This window comes from Corythoichthys intestinalis, chromosome 18, assembly GCF_030265065.1.
Source record: "Corythoichthys intestinalis isolate RoL2023-P3 chromosome 18, ASM3026506v1, whole genome shotgun sequence".
NCBI classification, from domain to species: Eukaryota; Metazoa; Chordata; class Actinopteri; order Syngnathiformes; family Syngnathidae; genus Corythoichthys; species Corythoichthys intestinalis.
The window spans coordinates 43,565,482-43,586,039 of record NC_080412.1 but is presented as its reverse complement, the minus strand read 5'-3'; the positions used below and the strand labels follow the sequence as shown (position 1 = coordinate 43,586,039).

Below are 20,558 nucleotides of genomic sequence, written 5' to 3'. Positions count from 1 at the left end.
TCTTCTAAAACCATTCTGAAGTTGATTTACTTGTGTGTTTTAGATCATTGTGTTGTTGAAGCATCCATCCTCTTTTTAGCTTCAACTGTCTGACAGACTGCCGCGGGTTTTCCCGCAAAACATCATGATAAACTTTTGAATTCATTCTTGCAAGTTGTCCAGGCCCCGAGGTAGCAAAACAGCCCCAAATCATGATGCTCGACCATGCTTCACGGTGGGGATGAGGTGTTGATGTTGGTGAGCTGTTCCATTTTTCCTCCATGCATGATGTTGTGTTTTACTCCCAAACAATTCCACTTTGGTTTCATCAGTCCACAAAATATTTTGCCAAAACGTCTGTGGAGTGTCCAAGTGCCTTTTGCGACAATGTTTATTTTAGACAACAGTGTCTTCCTCCGTGGAGTCCTCCCATGAACACCATTCTTGGCCATAGTTTTACATATAGTTAATGTGTGCACTGAGATATTGGACTGTGTCAGTATTTCTGTAAGTCTTTAGCCGACACACTAGGATTCTTTTTTTACTTCTCTGAGTATTCTGCGCTGAACTCTTGGTGTCATCTTTGATGGACGGCCACTCCTTGGGAGAGAAGCAACAGAGCCAAACTCTCTCCATTTGTAGACAACTTCTCTGACTGTCGATTGATGAACATCCAGACTTTTAGAGATGGTTTTGTATCCTTGCCCAGCTTTATACAAATCAACAATCCTTGATCGCAGGTCTTCAGACAGCTCTTTTGACAGAGTCATGATGCACATCAGACAATGCTTCTCCTCAAGAGAATTATTACTAGGTGTGTGTTTTACAGTGGGCAGGGCAGTTTTAAAACACTCAATAGTAATTGGGCACACGTCTAACTTAATTTGTTTGGTAAAAATTGGTTTCAATTGCTCTTTAAGTCTCCTTAGGCAGTGGGTTCTCTTACTTATTTTTCCCCCGTCTGTCACTGTTTGCATGCTATTCTCAGTCAAATATGAAAACCTATAAATGTTTAGGTGGCTTGGTTAAAGCAGACACTGTTTTTTCTTCTGTGTGATTTTGACAGAGATCAGATCACATTGTATAGTTATTTCATGCAGAAATGTGAGAAATTCAAAAAGGTTCAGATACTTTTTAATTCCACTGTACCTGTTAGGTTACATTCGTATTTATTTAGCCCTTTACAAAAAAAAAAAACTGATCTTCAAAGTGGTTTATAGAACTCAAAATATCGTTTATACAAAAATAAAAGGCAGGTGTGGGTTCGCTAGTACGTATACAAAGACAAAGATACTTGGTATTTACGTGAATTTAAAAAAAACAAAACCATGGGTACAAAAAACCTTAGACGTTGCTTATCTTGTTCATGTCAACAGAGGGCGCTGCAAAGCAATTTCTCCGTCTTGAAGCGAATAAGTGAGCCGACTGGGAAAACATGGCGGCTTCCTTTTGTTGATGAGGATTTACTAATGCATTCTTATAATGGGGGATTAAACAAACTCCTTTTAACTCCACAGAATTCACCGTTTTTTGACAAATTAACCGAACAATATGGAGAAGACCGGAAGCGTTGACAGTTTGGGCTCGAAGCAATCCTCTTCTCGACATCCGAGTGTTGATTCGCTGTCCAGGTAGCGTTGGTTAAGCTAACTAAAAGTTTACAAACTAACAGAAAATATTGTTTTAATGGTTATTTCGTTCAATTTAAGACATAAGATGCTCTTTTGAAGAGAATCTGATGTTGTTAGCACTAAGTAATAAAGCACTTATCATCGAATTGATGCTAGTCAAAATGGATTGTGCATCTTCGTTGGCTATTACTGAAACATGACCCTTTAATGCAACATCCCTTTACAGCTCTGAGCGTTCGACCCAGGTGAAACCTCCATCCATGATGTCTGACAGTGCCACCTCATCCGAGTTTTCCCCAGAGATTCGGGTTTGTATGGATCCCGTGGAGTTTTTCCCAGAAATCCTCTCAAAACAACTCATGACTAACATGGTTTTGTGTTTTTAGGTCAAGCCTAAAACTACTGCAAAGGTAAAGGAACTTCATTTTGCTTGTGCAACTACTTTTAGAGCTACAGCTGTCGATTATTTAAGTCATCGATTAATCTATTGACATAGACTTCATAACCTATTGACATGATACGGGAAACGGGGCTGATCCGTAGGGGGCCTGTTTCAAAACCAAAGCTGCTACTGACCTAAAACCAAAACAGGCACCTACCTTAGCCATATATGAGTCTTCATGAGCAGCGGCATCAAAAAATTTCAAAGTCGTTCCATTATAAAATCCTGATTAATTGTTTTTATATAAATATAACAAAACTTTAAATGGCTGGAAAATTCTTAGATTTAACACTAGATACACAAAAATCACCTATATTTTCAGGATCAATAGCAATATTTAACATATAAGTTTTTGCCCAAAATAGCAACCTAATTATTTTTCAACAGCTAATAAATCACTGAATTTTCACATCAGAAACTTAATACTTGAGGAAAACATGCAGAATCAATTGTAAATAGTTCATAATTAGATTATTAATCAATTCTATATGCAGTCACAACTTATTATAGAATAGAATAGCCCTTTATTGTCATTATACAGTTGAATAGTTAGTTATATAGTTGTAGTAAATGAGGCTAGCGGCCGCCTGACGTAAACAGCGCTTTTCTGGTGAAAATTCTTATGAATAAATGTTCAAATCCCTGAATTCTTCATAGATATGGACGTAAAACAGTCTCAATTCTTGGTTAAAAGCAAAGAAACCGTGCAGTTAGCATTTACTTTAACGTAACTAATATGTCAAAGTACAATCCTACTTTGTTAGCGAATGAGGCTAGCGGCTTCCTGACATAAACAGAGCTTTTCTGGCGAAAATTCTTGTGAATAAATGCTTTAATCCCCGAAATCTTCATAAAAATGGACGTATAACAGTCTCGATACTTGGTTAAAAGCAAAGAAACCGTGCAATTAGCGTTTATTTTACGCAAATATGTCGGAAGTACAATGCTACTCTGTCAGCAAATGAGGCTGATATCTTAGCCCACCAAAAAATGTTAGCCCAAAAAAAACTTACCTTATGTTGGTCTTACTAGGGAGCAGCTGGATTCAGAAATGTCATGGCTGAATCCAAGTTAGCCATGGCTCACATGCATAGCAAAAGTCCGCTAGCTTAAATGCTAGGAAATTCTAATGTTTTTTTTGTTGTTTGTTTTTTTTTTAAAACAAAGCTCTTAACAAATTGTTCAAACACATATTCCCACACAAAAACTGCTAAATATACCTATTACCTGAAACAAAAACTTAACTTATGTTGGCCTTAACAGGGAGCAGCTGGATTCAGCCGTGTTAGATGAGTTATGTTATATTCACTGTTGCCACAAGCGGGCAGTGTATTCACCCAGATCGATAAAACTAAATGCAAACATTTTCAAAACAAACCATTACAAATGCCACTGTAATTAAACGAATCCTCGAAGCAGCAAAATTTGATTCAGAGTTTTTTTTTCAAATGAAATTACTCGATTTAATCAATTAGTCATTGCAGCACTGATTACTTTGTCAAAATTTTTTTTTCTTTTAATAGAATTTCAGAGACTCTGATAAAGAGGAACTCCAGTTGCTTCCTAATGAAGTTGTGCAAGACACGGGTATGACTGTTTTTGTCTGTTTGTTTGTTTGTTTGTTTGTTTTTTGGGGGGAAATGCGCATCTGTTGTGTTTATAAGTGACATTTTATTTTGACAGCGCAAGACGTCACCTATTTCTGCCCTTTCACCGGTGCACTGTGTGGAATTGTGACGGTTAGCAACTACAGGCTCTTCTTCAAATGCACGGGCAGGGTATGAAGTTTCGTCATGTAAGAAACAGACAAATCAAAGATTTTTTGATTGACGCAAAGTCAACTTTCAGGAGCCCTCTTTTGTTCTTGATCTGCCTCTCGGTGTGGTGAGTCGCGTGGAGAAGATTGGCGGTGCGTCAAGCCGTGGTGATGTGTCTTATGGGCTAGTCTGCAAGGTAAGTTGTCTGCTAGCTCTCAGTTGATTTGAATGGGACGTCTATCACTGTTAATGGCAGTTGATGAGTTAACAATAGACAATATAACAATTACAAATACTTTTCATCCTTCTCCTGTGAGTTGGAATGAGTTTATCACTAGTAGACGTCCAATCTGTTGAAGATTGAGGGTGGCAGCGAATGAATATATATCACGATAAATTCGCTGAAGCGGACTGTTATATAATTTGAAAATCTGAATCAATGCGTGAAATACAAATTAACTGTTTCTCGTTGGTTTATTTATCAGATTTCAATTTAACATACTTGAACAATTGTACATGCAGTCTAAACATTAAGAATATAAACATTTCTTGGAGACCATAAGAATTCAAGTATGAAAATTTATAACAGCTTGTATGACTTGAACAATGTACATTGTACAACATTATAAAAATCAATACAACGACTGTGCAAACATGTCATTGAAACGCAAATGACTTAGTTTGAACCAAACACTTCAAACAGACAACTTACTGGTAATGGATGCTGTGACATAATTACTCAACATAAGTCTTTTCTTCAAGGTTTCATGTTTTTTCCCCCAGAGCATTTTTTAAATACATGCACGTTCACATACAACCTCCACACAGACACACACACATTAAAGCTATATTGCTCTTTTGCCAATGAAACATTTAAGATTTTATCATGGCAGTAATGACACAGAATGAAGCAAGCACATACAGAAAAATAGCTGTGGCCATTAAATGGTCATATTATAGGCTTCACTGTTGCAGTATAATTTATGCTGAATGCTTTACCCTCATAAAAGATATCAAAGAAATCACACACGCAGATACAAAATAACGCGACATACTAATTGCTAGATCAGTGGTTCTTAACCTTGCTAAAGGTACCGAACCCCACAAATTTCACGTGTGGATTAATCGAACTCTTCGGAATTAGATTATAAAGCAGTTTTTTTTTCAAATTCAAAACCAGTATAGCAAGCTAATAATTGAGCAAATTCCCTTTCAAATTTCTTTTTGAAAGCATGTTATTATAAACAGGTCAAACTTTGAGAACACGCTGCCCATTGGTCTGTTGTATTCCCTCTTACCAAGTTCGAGTCAACCTTCCACTGAGCAAACCAGTTCCTCCTCCCATCACATTGAGGATTAGCAGTTAAAGAAATTGGAAGCAAACTAGTCTAAAACCTGGTCTAAAACGCCACTTTGCCTCGATTTAATCAGCGTACGAAAATAGGGCTCTGCGTTTCTTTACCTTCACAGAACCCCTTAGACCTACTCACCGAAACCCCTGGGGTTCGATCGAACCCAGGTTAAGAACCACTGTGCTAGATGCAGTCCGTGCCCAATCCACTCGTTAAGTTCAGTTTTAATAAGGTTAGAGCCGCTATCCGACTCCATCACGTTCATTTTATAGCGTTAGCTACTAGCGTAAGCCTAAGGCCTGTCTACCAGTAGAAAGCACCCTCTCCTGAAATCATGAGAACCAGGGAGGGAAGCGGGTGAGAGCCCGTTTGGAGGCCGCCAAGAGTCTACATAATGCCCGGTGAAAGTTTGGCGAAGCTCCTTTAAGCCTGACTCCATCACATTTGCTTTTCATATAGACGGTCATATTTTTCATAGATCATTAGTAGAAACACCAACAATACTCGCACACTATTTTCTGTTGTTGACAAACTGACAAACCCACAATCATCAATACCTCAGGAATTGGCATCTGAGGTGTCCTGTAATGATTTCGCAGCATTCTTTACACACAAAGTACTAAAGATTAGACAGACTGTGTGCAACTCCGGATTAACAATTGTTACACTAAATGCCTCCCAAAATGTCCCCCACGTCAATCTTAGACAGTTTAGCCTCTTAGACTATGCCACTTTAACAGAAATTGTGTTGAAATTAAAGCCCACAACATCCTTCCTTCAAACTTTTTCAAAACTGTTTTTCATTGCATAGCCCCAGACATACTTCAGATTATAAATACTTCTCTCCAAACAGGAGAGTTTCCACAGACTTTAAAAACTGCAGTAATAAAACCTCTCCTAAAAAAACTTAATCTGCATGCCTCAACCATTAGTAATTACGGGCCAATATCAAATCTGACATTCCTGGGGAAAATTATCAAAAGGGTTGTGTTTGAACAGATCCAGACTTTTATGATACAAAACAATCTTTTTAACTCATTTCAGTCTGGATTTCGGCCACAACACAGCACTGAGACCGTGCTTATCAAAGTCCTAAATGATCTTTGTCGGAATACCGATGCAGGCAAATCATCTGTTCTGTTACTATTGGATCTCAGCGCTGCATTCGACACGGTTGATCACAACATACTACTCAGCAGATTGGAACAGTGGATAGGGCTTACTGACACTATACTTCAGTGGTTCACATCCTATTTACATGATACGGATTTCTTTGTGTCAATCGGAAACCAACAGTCAGAACGAACCAAATTCACGTGTGGAGTCCCTCAAGGGTCAGTTTTTGGACCACTCTTATTTAACATCTATATGATTCCCTTAGCTCAGATAATGGAACAGTATGACATCTTCTATCACGCCTATGCAGATGACACACAGCTGTACATTTCTGTGTCCCCACATGATTATAGTCCCTTAGTCTCCCTGAGTAAATGCATTCATCAAATCAATGAATGGATGTGCCAGAATTTTCTCCAGTTAAATGTGGAGAAGACAGAGGTGATCATTTTTCGGCCAAAAAAGGAAAGGTCAAAGATAAGCAGGCAACTTAGCTCAATGTCACTTACAGCTACAAATCAAGTCAGAAACCTTGGCGTAATTATTGACTCAGACCTAAAATTTTGCTGGAACACAGAGAGCTGGAGTTTGGAGATAAGGTCAACACTGAAGATGTGATGGAAGCTGTTGGGAAAATAGGGCAGGAACTTCGGCCCATGAAAAATATTACAGAGTAAGCTGTATTAAGGGGCTTCTGACTCAACAAGACATGGAAAAACTTATGCATGCATTCATTTTCAGCAGATTGGACTATTGCAACGGTATATTTACGGGTCTTGATAAAAAATCAGTCAGGAAGCTGCAGCTAGTACAGAATGCTGCAGCCAGAGTCCTCACAAATACAAGGAAGCTGGTCCACATTACACCGGTTTTGAAATCGCTACACTGGCTTCCAGTGAGTCAAAGGATAGACTATAAAATACTACTGCTCGTCTACAAAACACTTAATGGCATTGGACCAAAATACATGCTTGATTTGTTAGATTCCTATGAGACATCTAGACCCCAAAGTCCTCTGGAACCAGTCTTCTGCATGTTCCAAGAACAAGAACCAAGCAGGGTGAGGCAGCATTTAGTTGTTATGCTCCTCACCTCTGGAACAAGTTACCTGAACGTCTGAAGTAAGCTCAAACTGTTAGCTCTTTTAAATCAGGGCTAAAAACGCTTTTGTTTAGCACTGCATATCCATAACTGTCTATATATTTCAATCTACTTGCTTTCTATTCCTCTTGTGCTTATCTCCATTGCTGATTTCAATTATTATTAGTAGTAGTAGTTTTTGTTTTATTTTTATTTATTTATTTTTATTCTTTTTGTTATTAAATGCTATTTTTTTATGTATAATTTTATTTCCGATTTTGATTGTCTTAAATGTGATTTTTATGACCTTCATGTGATGTAAAGCACTTTGAATTGCCTTGTGTTGAATTGTGCTATATCAATAAATTTGCCTTGCCTTGTCTTGCCTTGCCTTATCGATAGCCGCTAGCGTTAGCCTACCGGGCTGTTTCTTTGAGTTCCTAATAACCACGTGACTTCATACATAAACACACTGACTGCCTTCTTAAAGGAGAATGTCCATAGCCGAGCAACACAGAGTCAAAGCGGGATGAAAAGACTATATTTTTTTGTTTTATTAAATTACCGAATTTACCAACATGGTCAAAATTACGTCGGTCGTCGTTAAGAATTTCGGTAACAGTAAATTTTCGGTATACCGCCCGGCTCTACGTTGTACCACCATTTCGATATTTTGTCACGCCCCTAGTTAACAATCCCATACCAAGAAACTCATGAAATGTTTGTACGCTGTTGAGCGCTTTGTATGATCATGACCTTTGGCTCTCTCTCTCTTTAGGATATGCGTAATCTGCGATTTGCACACAAGCAAATGGATGACACCCTCAAAAAGTCCATTTTTGAAGTGTTGATGAAATTTGCGTTTCCCGTCTCTAACGGACTGGTGAGTGAGATATCACTAGCGATGTTACCCTTTAGAGCTTGATGGTGGCTAGATCCACCAACTAATAGATTTCCTCCCTCTATTCGCAGCAAATATTTGCCTTTGAGTATGGACAAGTTTTTCCTGAGAATGGATGGAAGGTGTATGACGCAATCTCTGAATATAAAAGACAGGTATTGCACTAATTCAGTCATTCAAACAATTTAGCTTAGTTGTTTTGGGATAGTGAATTTATGGTGTTAAAAATATGACTCGCAGTAAAGAGTAGTGAATCAAGCTGCTCGTTCAAAACTGCTTCGTAATTGGTCAGATTGATTCTAGAATTTTTGCATAGGGCATCCCTAATGAAAGTTGGAGGATTACGAAGGTTAACGATCACTACGAACTGTGCGACACTTACCCGTCAACGATGGCCGTGCCGGTCAACATTCCGGACGAGGAGCTAAAGAGAGTCGCGGCCTTCCGGGCAAAGGGAAGGATACCTGTGAGTTACCGTTTTTGCCTCGATGATTCCTGTTTTTTAATTTTTAAATGAACAATCTTTCCTTATACCTGTACTCTTTATTGAGGTGCTCTCCTGGATCCACCCCGAGAGTCAGGCGACCGTGACACGTTGCAGTCAGCCAATGGTCGGGGTCAACGGGAAGCGAAGCAAAGAGGATGAAAAATACCTGCAGGCAATCATGGACGCCAACGCTCAGTCGCATAAACTGTTCATTTTCGACGCTAGACCCAGCGTCAACGCGGCTGCTAACAAGGTTTGTGGGAAAAACGCTGTCACAAAGGTCAAAGCAAGCGGTCAAACAATCTTGAAATGACCGCAGATGAAAGGTGGCGGATACGAAAGCGAGGACGCGTATCAAAACGCAGAGTTGGTCTTCTTGGATATTCACAATATCCATGTGATGAGGGAGTCACTCCGGAAACTGAAGGATATTGTCTACCCCAACATTGAGGATTCTCACTGGCTTTCCAATCTGGAGTCCACTCACTGGCTTGAGCACATCAAGGTGAGCATAAACGTGATGCTATTCTAATGATGCACCTGAATTACAAGTAAGCCTGAACGATATATCGTTCAAACATCGCCATCGCGATGTGCGCGTGCGCGATAGTCCCATTGCAAGCACGTGCGATAGTTTTTATTTTTTAATCCACATAAGCCTTGCTTTCTGCTCTGCACACAGCCTCACACCTTCCCTCTCCCAGCCCTTTGTTCCCACAGTCACTGCAGCACTTGCTTATTAAAGTTAACGATGCTCGTTGTCTTTGATCTTGCCAAAGAAGCGGACATCAAAGCGGAGCAATGTGTCAATCATAGTTTAACTTGTTAAACAGTTTCTGCAAGGAAGCCGCGCTGGAATGAATGTGTGTGTGGGTGGAGCCGTTGGAGACATAAAATAAATGCCAGAAGTGATCATGAGTAGTTTGAAATTTCTACATGTCACTCCAAGAATTACAGCTAAGGTAGATAAACAGAAGCATTTAATAAAGCCAAGCATTTTTCTACTACAGTACTTTATTCTTGTTCAAAAATGATTTGGTTGGACAGTTATGTTTAAACTGATCATAATTATGACATTTGAAGTCCTTAAAAACCATTGATTTATATACATTTTTTAAATCACTTTGGGGGGAAAAGTGCGAAAAAACATGTCTTATATGTCTCTTTCCAATGCTAAATCTGAATAAATACATTGAGCACAAAACACACACACACACACACACACACACACACACACAAATGGGGGGGGGTTGTGCTACTTCGCAGTTTTTCACTTATCGCGGCGGGTTCTGGTCCCCATTAACCGCGAAAAACGAGGGATCACTGTACACTGTGGTGATGGTGAGCCATCCAAAGTTGTACCAAACAGCTATTCAAGTCATCTAGTCAAAATGTCTTTACAAAATTTTTTTTTTTTTTTTAATATCGCAATATAATATCGCAATATATCGCAAACCCCCCAAAAATCGCAACAATAGTTTTTTCCAATATCGTTCTGGCCTAATTACAAGTACAGTCCCTGACAAAAGTCTTGTTGCTTATCCATTTTGTCGAAACAATTGCTGATAACCTGACTTTTAATGATTCAATTGGTTTCAGAAATGGCTGATATGAAAGCTAAGACCCTCCCAAATGATGTTGAATGTATGAAAATATAATTGTTTCTCTGAAAAAAGATTTATCATTTAATGCAGACATAAAGGTCAAATTTTGGCAAGACAAAAGTTTTTTCGCCTACAGAAAGTAGTGTGAAAATTTAACTCCCAGAACTCATCAACATTCTTGGGTTTGGTCTTCCATGCTTCCTCTTTCATCCTGTTCATGTCTGGTGACTGGGCTGGCCAGTCCTGGAGGATCTTGATTTTCTTTGTCTTGAGGTAGAGATTGAAGTATGCGATGGAGCACCATCCTGCTGCAGAATTTGTCCCTTTTTATGGTTAGGAATGTAAGAGGCAGCTAAGATTTGTTGATATTTCAGACTATTTATGTTGCCTTCCACCCTGCAGATCTCTCGCACACCCCCATACTGGATGTAACCCCAGACCATGATTTTGCCACCACCAAACTTCACCGTTTTCTGAGTGAATCTCGGATCCATGCGGGCTCCAGTAGGTCTCCTGCAATATTTGCAGCAACTGTGGTGTAATTCAACGCAAGATTCATCTGAAAAATCCACCTTTTGCCACAAAACAGTGAAGTTTGGTGGTGGCAAAATCATGGTCTGGGGTTACATCCAGTATGGGGGTGTGCGAGAGATCTGCAGGGTGGTAGGCAACATAAATAGTCTGAAATATCAACAAATCTTGGCTGCCTCTTACATTCCTAACCACAAAAAGGGACAAATTCTGCAGCAGGATGCTGCTCCATCGCATACTTCAATCTCTACCTCAAAGTTCCTCAAGGCAAAGAAGATCAAGATCCTCCAGGACTGGCCAGCCCAGTCACCAGACATGAACAGGATGAAAGAGGAAGCATGGAAGACGAAACCCAAGAATGTTGATGAACTCTGGGAGGCTTGCAAGACTGCTTTCTTTGATGTTCCTGATGATTTTATCAATAAATCGTATGAATCCTTGCCGAAGCCCGTGGAAGTCATACAAAATATTAAATTTGGATCTCACAGCACCACTACTTAATTCGCTTATGTTATTTAACATATTTTTGTATTTGAAGTACATTTTTTGTTGAATTTTCACACTACTGTCTGTAGGCGACAAAACTTTTGTCTTGCCAAAATTTGACCTTTATGTCTTCATTAAATGATTAATCTTTTATTCAGTGAAACAAATATATTTTTGTACATTCAACATCATTTGGGAGGGTCTTAGCTTTCATATGAGCCATTTCTGAAACCGACCGAATAATTGAAAGTCAGGTTATTAGCAATTGTTTCTACGAAATGGATAATCGACAAGACTTTTGTCAGGGACTGTACATCCGTGATTAGTACATGTAGCATACTTAGCTTTTTAAGTCAATGTGTGTACCACTTTTTCATGCTGGTAGTTGATCCTGGCGGGAGCCCTGCGTATCGCGGACAAGGTCGAGTCAGGCAAAACCTCCGTGGTAGTGCACTGCAGCGACGGCTGGGACCGCACGGCGCAGCTCACCTCACTGGCCATGCTTATGCTGGACGGTTACTACCGCACCATTCGTGGCTTCCAAGTCTTGCTGGAGAAAGAATGGCTGAGCTTCGGGCACCGCTTTCAGTTGGTAAGATCAGTTCATGAGTCCTTTCTTCAAATAAAGTAGTTTGTCCCTTTTAATGGTTTTATCCACTACGCTCTTTCAGCGCGTCGGCCACGGTGATAAGAATCATACTGATGCAGATCGCTCACCTGTTTTCATTCAGTTTGTCGACTGTGTCTGGCAGTTGACACGCCAGGTAAATGGATATTTAACACTGGGCATAAACATCATCATGTATTGACGGGACACAGGGCGCGGGGCCGATAAATAGGGGGCCTGCATTTTTAACGAGGCCGTCAAAGCTGACCGAGTGGAATCACAAACAAAGAGCTTTTTTTGTTGAAAATTCTTGTGAATAAATGCTTAAATCCCTGAATTCTTTATAGATATGGATGTAAAACAGTCTCGATTCTTGGTTAAAAGCAACAACAAAAAAAAGTGCAGTTAGCGTTTATTTTACGTAAGTATGTCGAAGTACAACGCTAGTCTGTTAGTGGATGTAGCTAGCGGTCACCTGATGTAAGCAGAGCTTTTCCAGTGAAGATGTTTGTGAATAAATGCTTAAATCCCTGAATTCTTTATAGATATGGACGTAAAACAGTCTGGCATCTCTGTTAAAAGCAAAAAAAAAAAAAAAAAATACGAGCACTTAGTGTTTATTTTACGTAAATATGTCGAAGTACAATGCTAGTCTGTTTGTGAATGTAGCTAGCGGCCGCCTGATGTAAACACAGCTTTTCTAGTGAAAATTCTTGTCATTAAATGCTTAAATCGACGAATCTTAATAGATATGGATGTAAAACAGTCTCGATTCTTGGTTATAAGCAAAAAAAAAACGTGCAGTTAGCGTTTATGTTACGTAAGTATGTCAAAGTACAATGCTAGTCTGTTAGTAAATGTAGCTAGCGGCCGCCTGATGTAACCGGAGCTTTTCCGGTGGGAATTCTTGTGAATAAATGCTTAAATCAACCAATTCTTTATAGATATGAACGTAAAACAGTCTCGATTCTTGGTTAAAAGCAAAAAAAAAAAAAACGTGCAGTTAGCATTTATTTTACGTAAATATTGCGAACTATGATGCCAATGCAGTAGCAGCTAATTTCTCCCATTGATTTTTTTCACAACATTTCAAAATGCATGCATGGTACGAAAAATATAATAATTACCTTGAATCCTCGAACAAATCACTCCTGAGACAATCCTTCCTGTTTGTATGCGGTACAGCCTGTGTATGTGTTTGTGATAGCTCCTCTTGATGTGGGCGTCCCCCTACTTGAATGCGAGGCGCAGCGCATGACCGATCTGAGCCGTCAATACATTATGAAGTCAATGCACTGAGGAAAAAATGTTTGAATGGCAGGGTAACACAGTTCAACTTTTTGCTTTAGTTCCCTGCAGCGTTTGAGTTCAATGAATACTTCCTGGTGACCATCTTGGACCATCTTTACAGCTGCTTGTTTGGGACATTTCTATGTAACAGCGAACAACAGAGGCTCAAAGAAGTACGCGCATTCAGTTTGACTGCTATTTTGATGAAAGTTAAGAAAAAAACAATGCTAATGAAGCCAAATAATTTGACAGGAGATTCCAAAGAGGACTGTATCCTTGTGGTCCTACATTAACAGCCAGCTTGAGGAGTTCACCAATCCATTGTATGTGAACTTCTCCAACCATGTGCTATTCCCTGTAGTTAGCTTACGCCACCTGGAGCTTTGGGTGGGCTACTACATACGTTGGAACCCTCGCATGAGGCCTCAGGTGAGAGTTGTCGCTTATTTCGAAGGTGTCTACAGTGTATCACAAAAGTGAGTACACCCCTCGCATTTTTGCAGATATTTAAGTATGTCTTTTCATAAGACGACACTGAGAAAATGACACTTTGACACAATGAAAAGTAGTCTGTGTGCAGCTGATATAATAATTTATTTTCCCCTCAAAATAACTCAAAATATAGCCATTAATATCCAAACCCCTGGCAACAAAAGTGAGTTCACCCCTTAGTGAAAGTTGTCAATATTAACATACGTACAATATGTCAACTGTCAATATTTTGTGTGGCCACCACTGTTATCCAGAACTGCCTTTACTCTCCTGGGCATGGAGTTGATCAGAGCTTCACAGGTTGCCACTGGAATGCTCTTCCATGACGACGTTGCGGAGCTGCCGGATATTTGAGACTTTGCGCACCTCCACTTTCCGCATGAGGATCCCCCAAAGATGTTCTATTGGGTTCAATTCTGGAGACATGCTTGGCCAGTCCAACACCTTTACCCTCAGCCTCTTCAGTAAAGCAGTGGTCATCTTGGAGGTGTGTTTTTTGGTCATTGTCATGCTGGAACACTGCCCCGCGACCCAGTTTCTGGAGGGAGGGGATCATGCTCTGCTGCAGTATTTCACAGTAGATGTTGGAGTTCATGTTTCCCTCAATTGAATGTAACTCTCCAACACCTGCAGCAATCATGCAGCCCCAGACCATGACATTCCCTCCACCATGCTTGAGTGTAGGCATGACACACTTATCTTTGTACTCCTCACTTGGTCGCCGCCACACATGCTTCAGACCATCGGAACCAAACAAATGAATCTTCGTCTCATCAGACCATAGGACATGGTTCCAGTAATCTACGTGCTTTGTTGACATGTCTTCAGCAAACTGTTTGCGGGCTTTCTTGTGTACCGTCTTCAGAAGAGGCTTGTTTTCCAAAATTTCCAGGTACGTGGTGAATCAGTAACAGGCACACTTTTGCTCAATAGACGATGTTTATTGATTAGAAAATGCAGAATAAATGAGATTCATTGATTACAATACTACAAGAACAAGCAACAAGTATCAAAAACAAGCATAACAAATGTCAACGATGACGCTAGATTTGAGTTTGTCAACCCCAGAATCCCCGCGCTACGTTACAGCACAACCAAGTGTCCCTTAGCAATGAAAATTGCTTACCGTGACAAATGAGTGGGAAGCCAGCAACACTCCGGCAGAGCGGCAAAGGAACAAAGCCAGGCGTTCCGTACGTGACCCCTGACGGACTTCATGGGTCGCCTGGAAATGTTCGGTTTTTGTAGGGACGCGCCCCGCGGAGGCGGAGAGGCCAACCTCCGTCCCCGAGCGGCGCGGCCCTGACCAATGACAAACATTAAAGCTACTTTTGGTTCAGCCCCCTTGAAAAAGGGCTTTTCACATGGGACAAATGCAACAAATGGTAAAAATTATGGGTGCAAAACAAGTTATCTCTATGGGACCCAGGCGTGTAACTATGGGACCCAGGCGTGTAGTAAAACAATACTATGGTGCAAAACAAGTTATCTCGTGAGATTCTCAAGCGCGTCTCCTAACTATGGGAACAATGTGAAAAACAATAGAAGTTGTTACAATCTATGTCACAGAAGCAATCATACATCACAAAAGCATAATGTAATATTTTCCCCCATCAAGGCTTCATCCTGGGGTGACAGCCACGCACACCAATTTGATGTAGAGTGCGGCGTATGGTCTGAGCACTAACAGGCTGACCCCCCACTTCTTCAATCTCTGCAGCATTGCTGACAGCACTCTTGCAACGATCTTTCAAAGAGAGCATTTGAATGTGATGCTCAGCACGTGCGCGCAGCTTCTTTGGACGACCAACCCGAGGCCTGTTCTGGTGGACCCTGCTCTTTTAAAATGCTGGATGATCTTAGCCACTGTGCTGCAGCTCATTTTCAGGGTGTTGGCAATCTTCTGGTAGCCTCGGCCATCTTCATGTAGCGCAACAATACGTCTTTTAACATCCTCAGAGTTCTTTGCCATGTGGTGTTATGTTGGAACTTTCAGTGACCAGTATGAGAGGACACACCTGCTCCCTATGCACACCTCAACCTAGTAAAACTAACGAGTCACATGACATTTTGGAGGGAAAATGACAAGCAGTACTTAATTTGGACATTTAGGGATGTAGTTTCTCAGGGGTGGACTCACATTTGTTGCCAGGGGTTTAGATATTAATGGCTATTTTTGGAGTTATTTTGAGGGGAAAATAAATTATTATATAAGCTGCACACAGACTACTTTTCATTGTGTCAAAGTGTCATTTTGTCGGTGTTGTCCCATGAAAATATATACTTACATACAGTGTAAGTATATATTTTCCCCACTGTATCTGCAGAAATGCGAGGGGTGTGCTCACTTTTGTGATACACTGTAACACATAACTTTTGTTTCCTAGAATCAAATCTTGTGGTTATTGCAGGAACCTGTTCATCAGCGACACAAGGAACTGCTAGCGAAACGTGCCGAGCTGCAGAAGAGGGTAGACGAACTGCAGCGAGAGGTGACCAATCGCTCGGCGTCGTCTTCCTCGGAACGAGCGGGCTCCCCGACGCGGTCCATCACCCCAGTACAGACATTTGTTTGACGACACCATAGTAACACTCCACCTTCTTGCCTGTTTGAGTTTGACGTTCTTTTCCAATTGGACTTGCAAGGAACCTGTAAAACTTGCCTGCTAATCTCTTAGTTAAGCAAAGCGTACTTCCAATGGACTTGTCAATCATAAAGTACTAAAATGTTACCCTGGTAAGATATTAATGCCCTATACACTACACAAGTTAGCTTTCTGAAAATCTGCTTAAGCTAATGTAAAGGCATGCTTTAGCTAATGGGTAATTTGACTGAAAAGTGGAGCTCAGAATTTTTGACATCAGGCTTAATCTTCGAGTTAGTGGGGTTTAACTAGTCTGTGGAGTTGATTTCAACAAATTCCGTGTAGTTTGTTATTTTCAGGGCTCTGGAGTGGTGAAGCTAGCGCAAGTCAATTGGGCCGACTTAGCATGCCAATAAAGAACAACATATGCACATATAAGATGAAGACATTTTTGAGATAACTAAAATATGACTAAGACTTATCAGTATTATCGTCCAAAAGACTAACACGAAAATAAAAAGGGCCGCCAAAAACAACACTGGCTGGAGGTCAAAATGTCTTTTGATGGCCAAAATAAAACCGACTTACCGCGATCAGCCATCTTTGCTGTTTACATTCGCTTGGAACACTGAGGTCGCAACTGGTACCGTCCGAGCGGGATAAGTCCGACTTCCCACACTTCCCTCGAATGCGGCGTGAGCAGGAGTGGCCGAAGCACTCCTCTCTATTGTGGTCGTGTTACGCATGTTAAAAAAATAGTCCTGCATAATGAAATGAATTACAACACATTGGTGTGACACTGTTTTGGTCGTGTGGGTGTTTTAGAACAAGGATCTGCAGTTTGAATTTATTTGACTAAGTTGGATCTGTTCGTAGATCTTTATCGTTTTTAATGGCATGCTGAGTTGGCCCCATTGACACGTGCTAGCTTAGCCACTCCGGAGCCCTGAAACTAGGAAATAACTTTCAAGCTGCATGGAATTTGTTGAAATCAACTCTAACAACTAATTAAACCCCACTAACTCTACGATTACGCCTAATGTAAAAAATTCTGAACTGCCATTTTAATTCCACTTTTGCGTTATGAACGTAGACGTTCATACGTGTATGACATTTAACTTAAGGCATTCCTTGAGTTGACATTTCAACATTATATCTGACCAAATATACACGTACAATTGTTCACGCGCTGTTTTTTTAAAAAATTAATTTTTTAATCTAAATTTACTCCAGACTTCATAATGATATTGGCGGGGCTTGCATTGTTACAGTCAAACAACCTTTTTTCGTTGAAAATTCTTGTGAATAAATGCTTAAATCCCCGATTTCTTTATAGATATGGACCCAAAACAGTCTCAACTCTTGGTTAAAAGCGAAAAAAACATGCAGTAAGCATTTATTTTACATAAATACTAGTATGTCGAAGTACGATGCTAGTCTGTTAGTCAATGTGGCGGCCGCCTTATGTAAACAGAGCTTTTCCGGTGAAACTTCTTGTGAATAAATGCTTAAATCCCCAAATTCTTTATAGATATGGACACAAAACAGTCTCAAATCTTGGTTAAAAGCGAAAGAACAAAAACATGCATTTAGCATTTATTTTACATAAATATGTCGAAGTACGATGCTAGTCTGTTAGTCAATGTGGCGGCCGCCTTATGTAAGCTTTTCTGGTGAAAATACTTGTGAATAAGTGCTTAAATCCCTGAATTCTTTATAGATATGGACGTAAAACAGTCTCGATTCTTTGTTAAAAGAGCAAAAAACCGGGCAGTTAGCATTTATTTTCCGTAAATATGTCGAAGAATGATGCTAGTCTGTTAGTCAATGTGGCGGCAGCCTTACAAAAAAGAGCTTTTTACATTGAAAATTGTTGTGAAAAAAACGAAAAATATAATAATTACCTTGAACCCACGAACGAATCACTCCTGAGACAATCCTTCCTGTTTGTATGCGGTACAGCTTTTGTACTTTTTCAACCTAAATCCGGCGTTGGATCGCTGCATGTGTCGCTGCGAATAACTGCAGCGGATTGTGGGATAGCCCCCTACTTGAAGGCGTGGCGCACTGTAGGTTGAATCTGACCCGTCAATATCATAACAAGTCTATGATTTACTTAGAATTTGTAATTTGAAGATGTGAGCTTTTCAATTCAGATGCCAGAGTAACCAGGAGCGCTAATAATCTCCGGTAACATGCCTTAATTATGCTGTGCCTTTACTTTCTCCCTAAATTAAAAAACTGACATTCACAGTAAAAAGATAGTAAAGCAAGGCAAATATACAAATTTATTTATTCGCAAGTCACATCTGTATAATACAATCACAAATGACCACAAAGTATTTAAAAAGTTAAGCATGTCACTGATAAGATTGCACTTTTTTTAATACTGTTGGATTTTAGGCCTTGGTTACCCTTTTAACAAATTAGTTCTCCTTTTGTATTATTGTTTAATAATGTAGCAACATCTTAAAGGGCTTGTAGTTGGCTGAAATGCTTTAAGCATAAACACCAAGCTTGTTAACAAAGTTTTCACTGTAAATGTACATTTTTAATTGTATTAAAATTATCAAAAAAAAGAGAGGTTTAAGTGAAGTGAGAGTAAAAAGCATGTTCAAAATGATGATCATTTGTTTTCTTGTTCTTCTCTATGAAACCATATTCACTAATTGTATGATATTGTTGTGGTCTGTCAAAGTCATTATATTTAGAGTGATCTTTTGCGAAGATGTTATTGTTGAGAGGACTTTGAACCATAGGCGGAGTTTGAAATCTGTGGCGTGGGGGCAAAACATATTTATTGATGGCACTGAAACAGTGTTTATAATCACAACCGTACAATTAACGTTTTTAGTAAGGTTGTTCCGATCGTGTTTTTTTGCTCCCTACCCGATCCCGATCGTTTTAGTTTGAGTATCTGCCGATCCCGATATTTCCCGATCGGATTGCTTTTTTTTTTTTTTTGCTCCCGATTCAATTCCAATCATTCCCGATACTTTTTCCCGATCTTATACATTTTGGCAATGCATTAAGAAAAAAATGAATAAAACTCGGACGAATATATACATTCAACATATAGTGCATAAGTACTGTATTTGTTTATTATGACAATAAATCCTCAAGATGGCATTTACATCATTAACATTGTTTCTGTGAGAGGGATCCACGGATAGAAAGACTTGTAATTCTTTAAGGATAAATGTGACTTTGTATATTGTGACTAAATATTCCCATCTAGTGTATTTGTTGAGCTTTCAGTAAATGATACTGTAGCCATTTAACTGTTCTGCCCAAATGCATGATGGGAAGTGCAACCATGACTGCGTAGTGGCACCAATTGATATATCTTCTCTGCGTTGGGAAACTACCTTGATTCCCCACATTGCTTCCCACGATATTTCTAATTGATGAAAGAGGGATTGTAAGGCTTTAGCCAATTAAAAAAAGGCTCCAAAGACTGCCAAAATTCACTCTACTCATATTACGCTGCCTTTTAGCTCTACATATAGGTAAAAAGGCGCCATTATAGATTGAACGCGACAACGCGTGAGTAGGACGTGCAGCGCATGCGTTAATTGCGTTAAATATTTTAACGTGATTAATTTTTTAAAAATTAATTACCGCCGTTAACGCAATAAATTTGATAGCCCTACTTTAAGACAAAACTAAAGACTGGATGAGTGTAAGACATTTTGTCTGTAACGTTAAATACAATTAGAAAACGATTTAATAAAAAAATATATATATATATATTTAAAAAAGGCATGTCCGATATTTTTTTGCCGATTCCGATACTTTGAAAATGACGTGATCGGACCCGATCAGTCGGCATCTTTAGTTTTTAGTGGGGCAAACTGAAACTCCGCTCATCATTTTGGTGGTGCTTTCTTCCGTTTCATGATCCAAATCCTTAATCCCTGGTTCTCGCTCAGTTGCTGTCACTTTTGAAAGCTTAGGTTTGAAAAAATTACGTATATCCATCTTGCCCCTTCTGCCTCAGGTGAGTAAGGTGCTGGTCACATGATCAGTTCGAAAAATATTTGACCCACTATGTAAGAAATTGTTCATTCATTTTTAAAAAAATTTTCTTATTGCTTTTATACTTTCATAGAGAACATTTTACCGGCAAAGTCTTAATTTTAAATTCAGAAACAGTGTATAGGAAAGTCATTTACATACCATGACAGTTTCGGCCACTGGGGGGGGGGGGGGGTGTAC

At 39.7% G+C, this 20,558-nt stretch overlaps 2 protein-coding genes across 2 annotated transcripts in view; one reads left to right on the top strand and one right to left on the bottom strand.

The window, feature by feature from the left end:
- The window catches only part of cchcr1 (coiled-coil alpha-helical rod protein 1), a 172,116-nt gene extending 162,937 nt beyond the window's left edge, over positions 1-9,179 (bottom strand). The window contains exons 1-2 of the transcript XR_009061390.1: positions 8,793-9,179; positions 8,641-8,699 (exon numbers count right to left, since the gene is read on the bottom strand). The gene's annotated coding sequence lies outside the window, so the exon portion shown is untranslated. The remainder of the gene's footprint in view (positions 1-8,640; positions 8,700-8,792) is intronic.
- mtmr2 (myotubularin related protein 2) lies at positions 1,385-20,494 on the top strand. Its single transcript, XM_057821758.1, has 16 exons — positions 1,385-1,610; positions 1,837-1,918; positions 1,997-2,020; positions 3,576-3,639; positions 3,736-3,830; positions 3,901-4,005; positions 8,136-8,240; positions 8,330-8,413; positions 8,575-8,724; positions 8,810-8,998; positions 9,065-9,250; positions 11,752-11,958; positions 12,038-12,130; positions 13,323-13,436; positions 13,516-13,692; positions 16,167-20,494. Exons 1-16 carry the CDS (start codon positions 1,531-1,533, stop codon positions 16,329-16,331), a joined length of 1,920 nt encoding a protein of 639 aa, XP_057677741.1. The 5' UTR covers positions 1,385-1,530; the 3' UTR covers positions 16,332-20,494.
- Positions 20,495-20,558: the final 64 nt, after the last annotated feature.

Excerpts from the sequence above, each read along its gene's own strand:
- mtmr2 (XM_057821758.1), top strand. The coding sequence starts at position 1,531 with ATGGAGAAGACCGGAAGCGTTGACAGTTTGGGCTCGAAGCAATCCTCT. Across the intron at positions 9,251-11,751 it reads ACTGGCTTGAGCACATCAAG|TTGATCCTGGCGGGAGCCCT; the intron begins GTGAGCATAAAC and ends TCATGCTGGTAG. Across the intron at positions 12,131-13,322 it reads TCTGGCAGTTGACACGCCAG|TTCCCTGCAGCGTTTGAGTT; the intron begins GTAAATGGATAT and ends TTTTTGCTTTAG.